This window comes from Tiliqua scincoides, chromosome 1, assembly GCF_035046505.1.
Source record: "Tiliqua scincoides isolate rTilSci1 chromosome 1, rTilSci1.hap2, whole genome shotgun sequence".
Taxonomy (NCBI): Eukaryota; Metazoa; Chordata; class Lepidosauria; order Squamata; family Scincidae; genus Tiliqua; species Tiliqua scincoides.
In genome coordinates, this window is record NC_089821.1 from 264,708,790 (window position 1) to 264,724,168 (window position 15,379).

The 15,379-nt window shown below is 43.3% G+C and overlaps 1 protein-coding gene across 1 annotated transcript; it reads right to left on the reverse strand.

Moving 5' to 3' along the window:
- Window positions 1–267: 267 nt before the first annotated feature.
- On the reverse strand, window positions 268–5,387 carry PTCRA (pre T cell antigen receptor alpha). Its single transcript, XM_066623600.1, has 4 exons — window positions 5,306–5,387; window positions 3,998–4,321; window positions 1,942–1,983; window positions 268–404 (listed from the first exon to the last, which is right to left on the reverse strand). The coding sequence occupies exons 1-4, from the start codon at window positions 5,385–5,387 to the stop codon at window positions 268–270; spliced, it is 585 nt and encodes a 194-aa protein (XP_066479697.1).
- Between the last annotated feature and the right edge of the window lie 9,992 nt (window positions 5,388–15,379).

Consider the following 15,379-nt stretch of genomic DNA (forward strand, 5'->3'; position numbering starts at 1 on the left):
CCGGCAGTGGAACTGAGGATTCAGGAGGCAGTCCAGCCAGATAGGCCCTTAGATGAAACCAGTGCCCAACTCAGCCAAGCTCCAATGCCACCCTTGCCTTCCAACCTATCTAGTGTGGAGATCCCACTACCTGTAACTGGTTTTATAATCAGCTTCACCACATTTCTTTGTTAGCAGCTGTTTCATCTTCTTATTAGCAGCTATTTCTTCTCTTTACGATGTTGGGTTGGGTTTTTGCTTTTTACTCTATATTGCATATTGAGGATATTACCTCTTGTAAAGGAGGCAGCAGGTCATCAGCACATCAAACAGGATACATTTGAACAGCAACATTCGTATGGCCAAAAGAAGTAGGACCTGTAAGCGGTTGTGTAGAACTTCAGGAGATAACATCTGGTCCTGGGCTGCCAGAAATAAACGAATACAACATAGAGCAAAATCCACAGCCACTGATGTGTCACTCTCATATCTCAGATCCAGGGCACCCCATTTGTTTCCCAAAATTGGGGCGAGTGAGCATCCATTCACAGATTTTGTCAAGATATAATATAATGGGAATGTTATTGGGTGGCCTCAAGATATCACCCATTCAAGGTTTTTGCACAGGGAATACTTCAAAATATTTTTGCTGGGCACTAAAAGACATTTATTTATTTGTGTGTTTATTTATATTCCACCTTTCTCCTTGAAGGGCATCCAAGGCGGCTAAAAATCAATACATTAAAATACAGAATAAAATACAGATTAACATTAAAAATAAAAACACTTAAAAACAAGATAAAATACATAGCAATCAGCAATAAAACGCACAGTAAAAAACATTAATTTGTAAAAGCAGCCCTTATAAGGCTTTGAAGGCTTTCCTAAATAAAAAAGTGTTCAGGTCCCGCTGGAAAGTTAATAACAAGGAAGCTGTCCTCAATTCAAAGGGGAGGGAATTCCATAACGGAGGTACCACCACTGAGAAGGCCCTGTTTCTAGCCACCATCCCCCTCACCTCTCTCAATGGTGGCACAACCAACAGGCCCCCCTCTGATGACCTCAGAGAACGGACCAGACTATACAGAAGAAGGTGGTCTCTCAAATACGCTGATCCCAAGCTGTTTAGGGCTTTAAAGGTCAAAACCAGCTCCTCTTGAATTCAGCCCGGAAACGAACCGGCAGCCAGTGCAGCCACCAGAGCAGTGGTGTGATAGAGTCAAACCGCCAACCTCCAACAAATACTCGAGCCACCGCATTCTGTACTAGCTGTAGCTTCCAGACCACCTTCAGGGGCAGCCCCACAAAGAGCGTGTTACAATAATCTAATCTTGATGTCACCATGGCATGGACCACCATGGCCAGATCCTCCTGAGACAGGTACGGCCACAGCTGGTGTGCCAGCTGAAGCTGGGCAAAAGTGCTGCTGGCCACAGCCGATACCTGGACATCCAGGAGCAGCTGTGAGTTCAGGAGAATCCCCAAGCTGCGAACCTGCTCTTTCAGGAGGATCATTTATTGATATAATAATTTATTATTCAAGAATAATTTATTGAAGATTAATTATCTTGATGGCTGGTGACTACCATCTATGGGGATTTACACTCCATTGGCTTGAAAGAAACAGTTAAGTAGCTGGAATGCAGTGAGATGGAAGAAGTGGCTGGGAAGGGGGGGGGTTGGATGGGCTGCATGCTTTGGCAAAGAAGTGATACTGCTTGAAAAGATTAGCACTGCCTGTCAGCATGCTCGCTTGCTGCCTCATGCTCAGTAAGTATACATATACATATTACACAACTTCCTCTCTCCCCTGGAAAGCAACTTTGTAAAAGGCTTTCTTCTTAAAGTGTTAGCCTTTGGTACATACAGAGGTATGTTTGACATTTGCGCAGCCTCCCAAAAGGCTGGATCCAGTTACAAATTCTTGCACACCTGAGACTGGAAGGGAATATTACTGCTTACCTCCTTGGGTTTCATCCAGGCATGGATCTCTCATATTTTCCTCTGGAAGACAAAATAAATATTAGAGAAGCCATTATAGGAGGAAGATGTAAAATGTTATTTGTGTTGTTACAAGCTTTTATTTTGTGGTGTTTGTTCTCATAAATTTCCAAATTATTAACCTTGGTTTGAAATACATAGAATTTGTGAATGAAATATCCTTAGGGGTTTGTGTTTGTTTTAATTGAGAGACTTCTATGTAAATACACGTACTTGATTAAGGCTGAAATCCTATATGCACTTACCTAGGTGTAAATCCCAATTCAGATTTAAGACTGGGCATAACTCAACTGGGCTTAAATCTGAGTAGGCATGCATAGGATTGCACTGTTAAGGCCCAATCCCATTCAGGTGCTGTGCTAACATCACACAGACATTGGAGCAACGTCCGTCATATTCTAACTCCATCCTGACAACACCACATGGACAGTGCACTGGTGCAACAAGGGCCAATACCAAGGCTGTGTTAATAAAGCAGTGATGGCACAGTGGTATTTCCCAGCAGCTATGGAAATACCAACACAACCTGTCATCCATGAAGTGGTGCCCTGACAACAGTGAGTCATCACCATGACATTGGTGTGTCATCTGTCATCTCAAAGGAGAGAGATGAGAAATAATTATACCCCAGGATCTGTCCTGGGACTGGTGCTTTTCAGCTTGTTCATAAATGACTTGGAGACGGGGTTAAGCAGCAAAGTGGCCAAGTTTGCGAACAACACTAAATTTTTGCAAGTGGTGAAGAGTAGAAGGGACTGTGAAGAGCTCCAGAAGGTTTGCTCCTATATAGATATATAGGTTAATGGGTTCTTAGCTGTCCATGATAGATCACGAGAGAGATCTCGGTAGACAGCTCGATTAAAATGTTGACCCAATGTGTGGCAGTGGTGAAGAAGGCTAATTCTATGCTTGGCATCATTAGAAAAGGTATTGAGAATAAAACGGCCAATATTACAATGTCATTGTGCGAATTGATGGTAAGGCCACACCTGGAGTATTGTGTCCAGTTCTGGTCGCCACCACATCTCAAAAAAGATATAGTGAAAATGAAAAAGGTGCAGAAGAGAGTGATCAAAATGATTACTGAGCTGGGGCACCTTCCTTATGAGGAAAGGCTACAGCGTTTGAGGCTCTTCAATTGAGAAAAGATGCACCTGAGGGAGGACATGATTGAGGCGTACAAAATTATGCAGGGGATGAATAGAGTGGATAGAAAGAGATGCTCTTTTCCCTCTCACACAACATCAGAACCAGGGGACATCCACTAAAATTGAGTGTCGGGAGTGTTAGAACAGAGAAAAGAAAATATTTCCTTAACTAGCGTGTAATTAGTCTGTGGAACTCCATGCTACAGGATATGGTGATGACGCCTGGCCTAGATGCCTTTGAAAGGGGATTGGACAGATTTCTGGAGGTTACAAGGCATGATGGGTATGTGCAATTTCCTGGTTTTAAAAGTAGGGTACCTCAGATGCAAGGAAGTGGCACCAGGATGCCTTTTGAGCTCTCTGAGGCATCTGGTGAGCCATTGTGAGATACAGGAAGCTGGACTAGAGGGGCCTTTGGCCTGATCCAGCGGGGCTTTTCTTTCTTATCACTGTGAAGTTGGCATGTCAACAGTGTGATGTCCAACGAACCAATCACTAAATCCAATCAGCACCAACATTGGTTCGCCAGGGTGAACTGAGCAGGGGACAGGGGCAAGGCCAATGAGCAGCCAATGTTAGGTTAGGGGGACACCACTTTGCCAGCCACTAGGAATGAATAACACAGCCACAGCCACCGTTTCTAACCAATGGGAGATGCCCCAAGGACACTATACATGACACAAACACACACAATATGACACAAGGATGCCACAACACCCCAACTCCTACAGGAGTTACAGTGGCATCAGCAAAGGGAAAAAAGGAAGGAACAGCTAGGGATCCCTGTATCCAGGATTCAAGTCCCCTTATCCCACTCATAAGAAACACATATCTTCTTGTAAACATGATCTGTGCTTTTTGATAAATACCCATTATTGGAAGAGATGTAGTGCTCCATATCCTTGAAGTTTCATTTTTTGCAACGTAGCAAGCAACCATATCCCACGATTCAAATTCTTGGGTGGTGATAGAAAGCAGAGAGAGTGTGCTGAAAGTGCCGTCTTCTTCCATGGAAATCCCATAGGTGAAAGACTTCAGCATAGTTCCATTGCCATTGGAAAACCAAAAGGTGCCCAGTGCGTCCTCAGATGGGTCATTTGCCATACAGACTACCAGGGTCTTTCTTTCACCATTTATTACCACACTGAGTGGTGGTGCTAGTGTTGGAACTAAACTCAAGGAGTAGCTGCCTGTGGTGAGACAAAACAGCCCATTATAAAGATGCATGCACAAAGTACAACACATGTCAGAACAGGACTGGAGGGCTATGCTTAAATGGTTCTCCTTGGAGTCTTCTCCCTGGAATTTTGCTGTTTTTGGCCCCTATTCCTCCCTTTCACAGATTGAACCTTGAAGTGAACCACACGTGATGGGGGGGGGGTAGGATTGATGATTGGCTCTCCCAGTGCTTTAAAATCTAAATCAATTCTTCCACTCCCCCAAACCTGGTGGAGAAAATACAGACATGCATCAGGTATTTCCATTCCCCCTCCCCCCATGCTATGCTAATAGCAATTTAGATATGGAAAACTGCACAGGAAAAAGGGTTACATCTCCCCCCAGAATCTGTGAACCTCAGTGAAGGCCTTTTTTTAAATATGAAGAACATTTAGGGGGCAATCCAACTTTCCAGCACTGGCCTATCTGCAATGCAGCCCCAAGATAAGGTAACAAACGTACCTTTACCTTGACTGCCTCCTCACTGCAGGATGCAATGCACGCCACATTGGCACAGCTATGTCAGCACTAGAAAATTGGTTAGGATTGCGCCCTTAAACACACAAGGCCACTGTATTTCCAGAACATCTGATACTGTTTAGACCAGTGATTCTCAAACTTTTTCGTCTCATGGCACACTGACAAGGCACTAAAATTGTCAAGGCACATCACCAGTTTTTTGACAATTGGCAAGGCACACCATGCTACCAGTGGGGGGGGCTCATATCTTCCAATAGCCCTGCTAATCAATGAACCTCCTCAAAATCCCATGGCGCACCTGCAAACCATTCACAGCACACCAGTGTGCCATAGCACAGTGGTTAAAAATGGCTGGTTTAGACATAGCAAGAGACAGGGGTCTCTTCCTGTCCTAAGGAATACATATGACTATTCTCCCACCCTGCCCTCCCTAAAAAGCAGCTGACCTCGACAAGGAGAGCAGAGAAGGAAGGACTCACAGGTCAGAAGGTGAAGTGCTGTGCTGGTCAGCAGGTACCTGAGTAACCTCCAGGGCAAGTTAGTGTTGAGAGCCTGTGGCATACTGGGAGGAATAGGATCACTAAAAGGGATCACACTGGTAGACGATGCTCCCCACCATCTCTGCACTTCTCTCTGACTTTGGTGTTCTTCCAACAGCTACACAGCTGCTCTCTCTAGTAAACAGCCGAGCAGGAAAAGCAAAAAGGCACTTCTTTTGATTTTTTTTTTAACTGATTGCTGGCTTGTGTGAGCAGCAGCACCTGAAGAAAACAGACAATCCTGCGGTCAGTCCCAGTAGAGTTACCATCCTCCAAAGTTGGCCTGAAGTCTCTAAGAATCAGCATTACTGTTCCGGAGTCTACTGTAAGCCCTCCTGGATATTTTAACAGGGCTTCCCTGGCTAAGTGACGTTATATTGTGTTGAAATAAAAAACAAACACTCCAGGAATAGTTTCCATCCGAGTTGGTAATTCTAAGTCTTTGTGTCAGCACATGGCAGGGCTGCAAGGCCCATTTATGGTCATTGTATCACAGTCACCCACCTTCAGGTTCCCAGGGAAGATTGTGTCCTTTCGCTATTTTTTTTCCTACCAGCCTAGTGACATTGAAGGATATTATAGGAAAATATGGTGCTATTCCCACAAAAATGGCAGCTGCCAGTGAGGGACAGATTTTTTTTTTTGGTCCCACAATGTCCTAGAATGACACTATGGCAGGGGCCATGAATGGAGCTCTATTGTTGCCATAATTGGCTGCTCAACTGTGAATAACAGAGAGGAAAAAGAGTTTCTACCAATGTAACCTGCTTATATATGAACTAATGGGTTCTGAGCTGTCTGTGACCCAGGGCCCCGGAGATGAGGTGAGTTGTGTCAACCAAGCTTGGCGTTTCAGGGTGGGAGGAGAGCGGGTGGTGGGCATTTCAAGGGCGGGTAGGCTGGGAGCGGGAGGTGGGGCCAGAATCTGGCAATTATGACGGATACTGACCCCGCTCCTGAGTGGCCCAGGGCAGTCCCAGGCTGCTTGGATTTGCACCATCATGTCTGGTGGCACAGATCTGAGTAGACCCATTGGGGCCGCTGCAGCGTGACATGGGGTAAGAGGAAGTGTTTCCCCTTGGCTCAGTCTGAGCTGCTTTTGGTCCCAAACTTGCACTAGATGCAGCGTGAGCCCGCTGGCTTGCCAGCTTCCAGTGTAAATTAGGATTACACTTTAAGTGGCATTTGCACTAACTCAGTTTACATACTAGCTCATACAAGTTGCAGAACTTTTCTGGATGCAGACCTTGAAAATAGGTACAGTTTTTTAGTATTTTTAGCACAGATGCATAGAATCTAATCAGCTTTTTAATCTCGACTCTACTTTATAGTCAAAGGATGGAATATGGCACACTGTTCAGAGAGCAGCTAGTTAAAATTGTCAAATATTTGAATATATGTCCATTTAATTTCAGTTCTAAATTTTAGAACCACCCTTTTCATTGACAGCTGTGACTGGGGCTAAATAGCTCCCTTTATATATTGTATTAAAAATATCTAAAGCACTGTTTCTCAAGCTCTGGGTCGGGACCCATTAGATGGGTCGTGAGTCAATTTCAGGTCCCCATTCCTTTCAATATTTTGTTTTAGTATATTAGTATATTAGACTAACATGACTCCATTTGGGGGTATGTTTTGGTGGGCCACTGTGAGATACAGGACTAGATGGGCCTTTGGCCTGATCCAGTGGGGCTGTTGTTACGTTAACAGGCTACAATGTATATGCTTTTAACAATGATAGTCAATGAGGCTTACTCCTGGGTAAGTGTGGTTAGGATTGCAGCCTAGGTTTGTTAAAAATTTTCCTGCTTGATGATGTCACTTCTGGCCATGACGTCACTTCCAGGTTAATGATGTCACTTCCAGTGGATCCTGACAGATTGTCTTTCTAAAAAGTGGGTCCTGGGCTAAAAAGTTTGAGAACCACCGATCTAAAGGATGAGATTTTTTTTAAATTTAAATTAGAGACAGCTGCCAACTGCTACCAATACCCTACAAAGCATTGCATGTGCCACCATCTTTTGATTGTCAGCATAACTTCTGTGACAGGCAGAAATATTACAGCTGATGCTTTCACCAGCATGGCACTGTTGTGAAAGACACACCTGTTAAATTTCTGCCTGCCATGCAGCAGCCAGTGAAGGCGCAGGAGCTGTGGCAGAGAAAAAAAAATCGTGGTCACCTTTAGTGTGCATGAAAGAGAAAAGTAAGACTTGTTCATACAAAGTAACTTCAGAGTTACTTTGAAGACCTACAACAATTTTCCTTCAGCACTATTGCTTTCCAATGTATGCAACTGAAATGCATGCAAATCTATTGAAATCTATGCAAATCTATGCAATTGAATCAATCGATTCGAGCACGTAGAATGATGATTTTATTGGAGTGATAGCCTTAATAAACAATTACGTAAGTCTCCCTACTGGCAGATCCCTCTTGGTATGATCCAGCCTTCCCCCCCCCCACCGCCCGGGTGGAAACTCCCAGGAAGTCTGTGCGCTGGACGGATGCTTTGTGGCAGCTGTTTCCGAGGCATCGCTGGGAAGCGGAGAGCCAGGAGTGGTTGCTTGCTGGATCTGGTATGACAGATGCTTCTTGGGGGGTACAGGGCATCATGTCTCCACTTTGCAGTCAGTTGATGGCTGGGGCTTTGTTCTGAAGCCAGAAAAGAAACAAAAAGCTCTTTGTTCCCCGTTGTTATGGGGTTTGGGGATGAGTAGTGAATAATTAACACTTAATAAGGGGGCTACCCTTGGGACTGGAGCTTCTGCTGGGGGCCAAGAGTCCATTCCTATGCATGTCGACTTAGAAGTAAGTCCCATTGTGTCCAATGGGCTTTCCTGTAACCTTAGGCTACAATCCAATATACACTTGCATGGGAGTAAGTCCCATTGAACTCAGTGAGGCTTACTTTGGAGTATGCATGTATAGGATTGTGCTCTAAATGAAGCTAAGGTGAGGCTAGTGGCTGCCCTGCCCTTCCCAGATCACTACTGCAGCCCACTTGGGTTTTTTTTTTTTTTTTAAGGAAAACTAGCTTTTTGGTTTGTGACATAACTTCCACTGACAGAGCAGGAGTTTGTCTTAGGATCTAGGATAATTGATTTTTTTAGGGGGAAAAACAATGTGTCACACATAATAAATTAGTAGGTAAGCCCCTTATGTGCCCCCATACCTCAGATTTCAAGGTATTTCCATGGCTTCCCCATAGAACTGAGTTTTCTGTCATGCTCAGACCTCCCCCAGCAGGGCCCAGGTATTCACCAAATACTGTATTTTGTTCAGCGAATATTCAAGGCCAGTACCATTGTGGGCCTATATAGCAGGCAGTAGCAGTGCCTCCTGTTTCTTTCAAGGACAGGAAACATGTCCTGCTCCTTTTCAACCCTTTTAAGAAACCAGGGAAAAGAATCCCTGAGGAAAACTAGAAACTCTGTGTGTAATCCAGTTCCTTGGGCATCCACACATCATTCAGGCCAAGTCTTCAGTTGCCCCAGTTGCTCCAACTGCCATATTTACTCTTACACAGCCTATTATGTAAAGCCTTATGCATGGTCAGAGTGGCAGAACAAACATGTCTGCAAGCTCCATCTCTCCTACTCACAGGAGGAAAAGTGCAGAGGGCAATGTTATGTGTTTTTATTCCACAGGTGCATTTTTATAAAAATAATTTATAATTTAAATTGCTTTAAAAATGTACTAGGTATGTGATATAGGTGGTATAGTGTCAGCAGATGCAGCCACAGTCATGCACACCTAAGTCCAGCTAATATTTTTTTTTGGCAGCAATTTTTGCCAGCAATTTTTGGTGTTTTTCATTCCCTAGAACAGTGTTTCTCAAACTGTGGGTTGGGACCCACTGGGTCATGAAGCAATTTCAGGTGGGTCCCCATTCATTCCAATATTTTATTTTTAATATATTAGGCTTGATGATCCCATGGTATGTGACTGCATTTGGGGACACGTTACAGACCTGTACTTTTAACAAACCACTATGTATATTCTTTTAACAATGATAGTCAATACAACTTACTCCTGGGTAAGTGTGGGTAGGATTGCAGTGCAGGATTGTTAAAAATTTTCCTGCTTGATGATGTCACTTCCGGGCATGACATTACTTCTGGTGGGTCCTGACAGATTCTCATTCTAAAAAGTGGGTCCAAGTGCTAAATGTCTGAGAACCACTGCCCTAGAACACCACTTATTGGCTCTTATCATGATGTCTTTTCAGTGCTCCACAGCTGTCCAAACTGTCCATGTAGTTTCATTGCCTAAGGAATAGGAAGGCAGCAGTATCTTGTGCAAGTGAATGCTTGCTTGTAAAGCTTTCCTAATAACTTGTAATAATGTATTTGTATAATTACATTTCTAGCCCACCATTCCTCCCAGGAGCTCAAGGTGCAGCCAGCATTTTAATTGAGCAATTAATTTAAAAGACTTCTGACCTCTCTTTGAGAAAATCCACTGGGATGGTGTACAGTTAATGGTAACACAACAGTGTAAGCTGATCACCCAATTATTATGATACAGCAGAGATAAAACACAGTAGTAAAACAGAGAATTTAACAGAAACTCAGTAAACAGTTCAGCAGAGCAAACAAAGCCAGCCTAGGTCACACGCTGGAACACTGGAGCGAATCAACACCTCTGTGCCGAGCCCTGGAATGACATCATGGTGGGCACCATAGTAATAATAATTAAAAGTCTGGTGCCAGGTGAGCTTCCCTGAGGAATGTGTTCTACTGTTGGGATGCCATGACTAGAAAGGCTTTCTCCCTAGTTACCAGGCACGTAATGTCAAATGGTGGAAAACCATGGAGGAAGGCCTCCCGTCCCAAAGAAAGTGTGTGAACAGCTTATGTGACAGTGCAGTGTTTGGGATACCCAGGTTCCAAGCTGTTTAGGTCTTACATGGATTTCAGTCCCCCCTTTTATCCTTGAAGCAAGACTGAAGCTGACCTATTCAGGGAGGGGTAGGTTCTTAAACTGGATCTTCCAAGGTCAACACTCAAACCACTGCAAGACTCTGGCTAATAACAGACATGTAGTGTCTAATTCTTCCTTGTTACTACAGACTAGAGAGAAATATACTGGGACTCCGATTGTCCTCTCTTTAATGTCAGAAAATGTCTCTTCTTTTCAGATACCTTCTGGGCTAGCTCCCTTTTTGTGGCACCTAGGTGAATGCTGTATCTTAGACAGGAGGTTCTTGCATTACCTAAGCCATACACTAACTGAATAATGGAGTCCAGAGTGGCAGAGACAACAAATTATCCTGCTACTGGAGATGATAAACCAGAAGAGACCAGAGAGAGCTGTGCTGGTCAACCCCCTGTTCCGCATACTTCTGTGACTTTTTCTGAGATCCTTCACCTAGTCCAGAGTGGGCAGAATATTCCTGGACTCCAGAAACTGAACATCACTGCAACTGAGGGGAGGCCCACACCATCTCAAATGGCCCGAAGATCCAAGCCTTGGGAGATCATCCCATGATGAACAGAAACTGTCTTCTGTATTATAAAGAAATGGCATTAACCAAAACCCGCTGGCTTTGTGGACATACAATTATGTTTGGTGCATGTGTTATGATATTCTTTCTGAATGTTAAGCTCTGCTGGTTTACAAAGTCACAACCCTTGTGGACAAGAGGCTACTACTACATCAAGAGAGAATGGGGCCTGTAAAATATGAAATGGTAATTAATTTTTTTTTTAACTGGGTGCTTTTTAGACCTGTGCTCAGTTTTGCAAAATCATTTTTGTGTATTCTGTGCTAAAAAATTAAAATTCTGCACACTAGTCATCTGTGTTGTAACCAGAAAAGCCGAATTCTGTGCTACACATTGAGATGTATATAGTTTATTTTACTTTGCATAATTTATTTGGCATTTTTCTGTGTTTTGCATAACATATATGTTTTTGCCACTCATAGAAGGATGTGGAAGCCCCACTTTCAATCCCAGAAAATCTCATTATCACTTCTTGACTATTGAAATCAAGAGGGCAGAATTACAACAAATAGAATTGGGTTTTTCTTGTTAGCCTCCTTGGAGATGGCTCCTTTATAACATGGACATTCTGTACAAGGAGCTCTGAATGTAGATGCAAATCCCAGTTATACAATGATTCTGCCACATGAGGGATTCCGATTGTCAGGACCCAATCTGATCCAGCATCGGTGTAGCCACGATGCAGCCCAGAGGTAAGGGAACAAATATTCCCTTACTTTGAGGAAGCCTCTGTCACTGCCCCCTCCCCCACTGCAGGGTGTAGTGCACACCCTGTTGACACGGCTGCAAGCACTGGAAAGCTGGATAGGATAGGGCCCCAAGTCTAGTGAGCCGTATTCCCCCACGTCCTGGAGGATGAACAACTTCCCAGTAGCAGATGTTGGTGGCTGACGTCTTTGTTCAACACACCTTGGATTGTGGGCATCTGTCCCAGAAGGTTGGGAAGAAGAATCTATAACATGGCCCATTTTCCAGAGGTGGAAGAACAACTCATGCAAACATACTCCCCTCTCAGTGTTAGGAAGGACTTACTGGGATACAATAGAACAATGGTTCTCAAACTTTTTAGCACAGGGACCCACTTTATAGAATGACAATCTATCGGGACCCATCAGAAGTAATGTCATTAACCTGCAAGTGATGTCATGGCTGGAAGTGACATCAAACAGGAAAATTTTTAATATTCTTATACAACAAAATCAACTTAAGTAAATTAAAAGTTTAGAATAAGTATAAGTTTAAACATTTATTCAAAATAAAAAAGAAGCCTCCTAACCCTCCCAAGCAGTGGATGATCTGTTTTTAAAACAATTCCCCAGAGATCCTAAAGGCTGCAATCCTATCCACACTCACCCAGAAGTAAGCCCCATTGACTATCATTTTTTAAAGCATATACATAGTAGCCTGTTAAAAGTACAGATCTGTAACATTTCTCCAAATGCAGTTGCAAACCATGGTAGCATCAAGTCTAAATATTAAAAATAAAATACACATTGAAATGAAAGGTGGCCCACCTGAAATGGGCTCACGACCTTCACTGTTTGAGAAACACTGCAGTAGAATGCTTGTTTTTACTTGGAACACAGCCCTTCAAAAGCAGAGCCAAATCCAAATGATCCTTAATTATATTGTTAGTGCTGGATTCCTTGAGAAGGGAACAGCACACAACTTTTAAAAGAAATTAAAACATACACATCCCTTTTGGGATACAGAGTAACCAGGAAGCCTTTTGATCCATAAACAGTACCTACTTAGTGACTCATTGATTAGGATGTTATATAGCAAGTGCATATCTTTAATGATGCTTTGCTAGCTTAGCTTGAACCCCAAATGGGGAAGGATGCAGAAAAGTGAAAACCCTGAATGTTATATTCAAGGCAGCCGTTGCTACCAATGTTTGTAAACCACGAAGCTGGCCTCCAACTGGCAGTAAGCAAAGCAAAGGATGCACCTGAGTTATTGAGGCAGCATGGTTTAAGCAGAACCATAAGAGTAGGGATGGAACTGCACCTGCTGTTGCTGCTGTGTGAATACTGCCTACTTTTAAAAGTCCATCGTTGTGATGGGTGCCAAGGGCTTTTATACTGTGCAGTGTGTCTCTGCATCCATGTACAAACATTTTATTCTTATGCAAGATCCCTGCTAAGGCCCATACCTCTATGCAAAGGCATCCCCAATTCCAACACTTCATTTGTCTATATAAGAAGAAATGGCAAGCATTCATTTATGTGGGAAGAAGTAAGCAGATGGACACAGGCCCAGCATGGTGATGTGAGCTGCACTGAGATTTGTACCGCTCTCGCCAAAGTGCTTAAGCCTTAAAGTGCCATTGTAGCAAATACCACTTTAGGAAAATGGGCTTGTGATAAATGTGGTATGTGGCTTGGGACTGGTCACATTCCAATGTGACAATGTTAAGAACTGTCTTTTAAATATATGAAGCAACAAAACTGTCATTTCTTGTCTGAGAGGGAAAGCTTGAAAGAAGTGTCTGAAAGGTTTTGAGGATTAGTGACTGGAAGCCTGGCTGATTAGAGAACATGTGTACCAACCTCTTGTCACATTTTGTGGCACTCTTCACTTCTGCTTATCCAGAACCCAGTCAGTATATTTTCCATACAAGGACATCTATCAGATCGTATTATTATTATTAACAGTGTTTATACTGCCCACCTTAGCTGACTTGCATAATTGTACCCATATTCACTAAGACCTAAATATTGGCAATGACCATGACGTCCCATCTCATCAGCTTATGCTGCAGCACTGCCTAAGCTACACAGGTGTGGACCTCACCAGCAGCTGGAGCGGGAAACCAGTGGAACTCTGTATGAACTGCTCCGTATAAAGCAGCAGAACAGTAAACAAGTACTTTTAAAAAAATATGAAGTAAGATGAGCCAGTGCAGTCTGCAGTGCATCTTGTGTCATAGTTCGGTGCTCAATGTTACAGTTTCCCGTGTGAAAGACGGAACCACATTAGAGAAATAAAATATTCTGGTGATTAGTGGGAACAGGAGAATTATGCTGAGTGCCAAATTGCACCTGCAGAGCCGTTCATCTACTCGGTTTCTTTTAAACTCATCTGGCTTCTTCACACTTCTCCCTACTTTTAAGTACACTACATCAAAATTTATTGAAGTGAAGGGAGTTATTTATAATTATAGCTATTTATATACTGTTTTTCCACAAAAATGTTCACAACATTGTTTACAGAGAAAATAACTAAATGGCTCCCTGTCTGGAAAGGGCTCACAATCTAAATACGATTTAGAATAGGATGCATGCATATTCAGAAGAAGGTTGCACTGTGTTCAAGGGGCTCAGTCCAAAGTAAATATGCATAGGATTCCAGATTCTATAAGAATGAAGTTGGTATATACACACAACATAGGGAAAGTGCTGGCCATCAAGGAACAAAACTAAGGAGTGCATCAGTATTTACCTATTTTTAGCTAATCCAGACTTGGAGACTGATGCAGTGTATGCCTAGTAGCCTATGCCTCTTATAAAGCTTCAACTGTTCCGGCGTGTTAACAGCTGTTAAGGGTGTGCAGCTGTGCACAGGCACAGGGTGTAATCCTAACCAACTTTCCAGCACTGAGGTAAGGGGACAAACATTCCTTTACCTTGAGAAGGGCTCCGTGACTGCCTCCAAACTGCAGGCTGCAGCACATACCCCATTGGCACAGCTATGACAGAGCTGGAAAGTTGGTTAGGATTTGGGCCAAAATGTGTTAGCCAAGTGGTCTTAAGAGGCAGAAAGAAGCCTTTGCATACTTCTGTAATTTACTGTGAGGTTGAGCCTGTAGGAACCTATCTGACATATCCTATCTAATAGCAGGGACTTTACTTTCCCTGGGGTCCTCTGCTTCATTCACTGAAGGGCAAACATACAGGGGAGGAAGGAGTGATGGTTTAAGATGGTGGCCAGGAGCCCTGAATTTCCTCATTTTGGGCTTCCTTGGGTCTATTTTTCTCTTCCATCTGCTAAAGCAGATGTACCAAACCAATCTAAAAACATCGCTCTGTATTGATTTTCAGGGAGAAGTGGCTTCATTCAGCATTTAATGTTATTCCTTTAAGATGCTGTGTTGAATCTAAACCAACAGAGTAAAATGAGACAGACTGTTTGGTCCAAGGTCAGGTTTACTCATAAACTTGTTTAGTCATAAGTCAAATTCTAGATTAGTATAAGAATGCCATTCTTATACTTGAAGAGACACTTTGCCTCTTAGTATAAGAATGCCATTCTTATACTTGAAGAGACACTTTGCCAACAGTCTGAGGCTAAGAGGCAAAGAAGGAAGGCCCATAGTCAGGGAGACAGACCAGGGACAGACTGCACTTGCTCCCGGTGTGGAAGGGATTGTCACTCCCGGATTGGCCTTTTCAGCCACACTAGACGCTGTGCCAGAACCACCATTCAGAGCGCGATACCATAGTCTTTCGAGACTGAAGGTTGCCAATACAATACATAAGAATGCCAATGCCAACACTAAATAA

Bases quoted from the DNA above. Each gene is read 5' to 3' on its own strand.
- PTCRA (XM_066623600.1), bottom strand. From the start codon at position 5,387: ATGCCACAGGCTCTCAACACTAACTTGCCCTGGAGGTTACTCAGGTAC. The intron at 4,322-5,305 runs GTGAGTCCTTCC...TTTGTCTCACCA, and splicing joins AGCACTTCACCTTCTGACCT to CAGGCAGCTACTCCTTGAGT. The intron at 1,984-3,997 runs GTATTTATCAAA...TTTGTCTTCCAG, and splicing joins TACATCTCTTCCAATAATGG to AGGAAAATATGAGAGATCCA.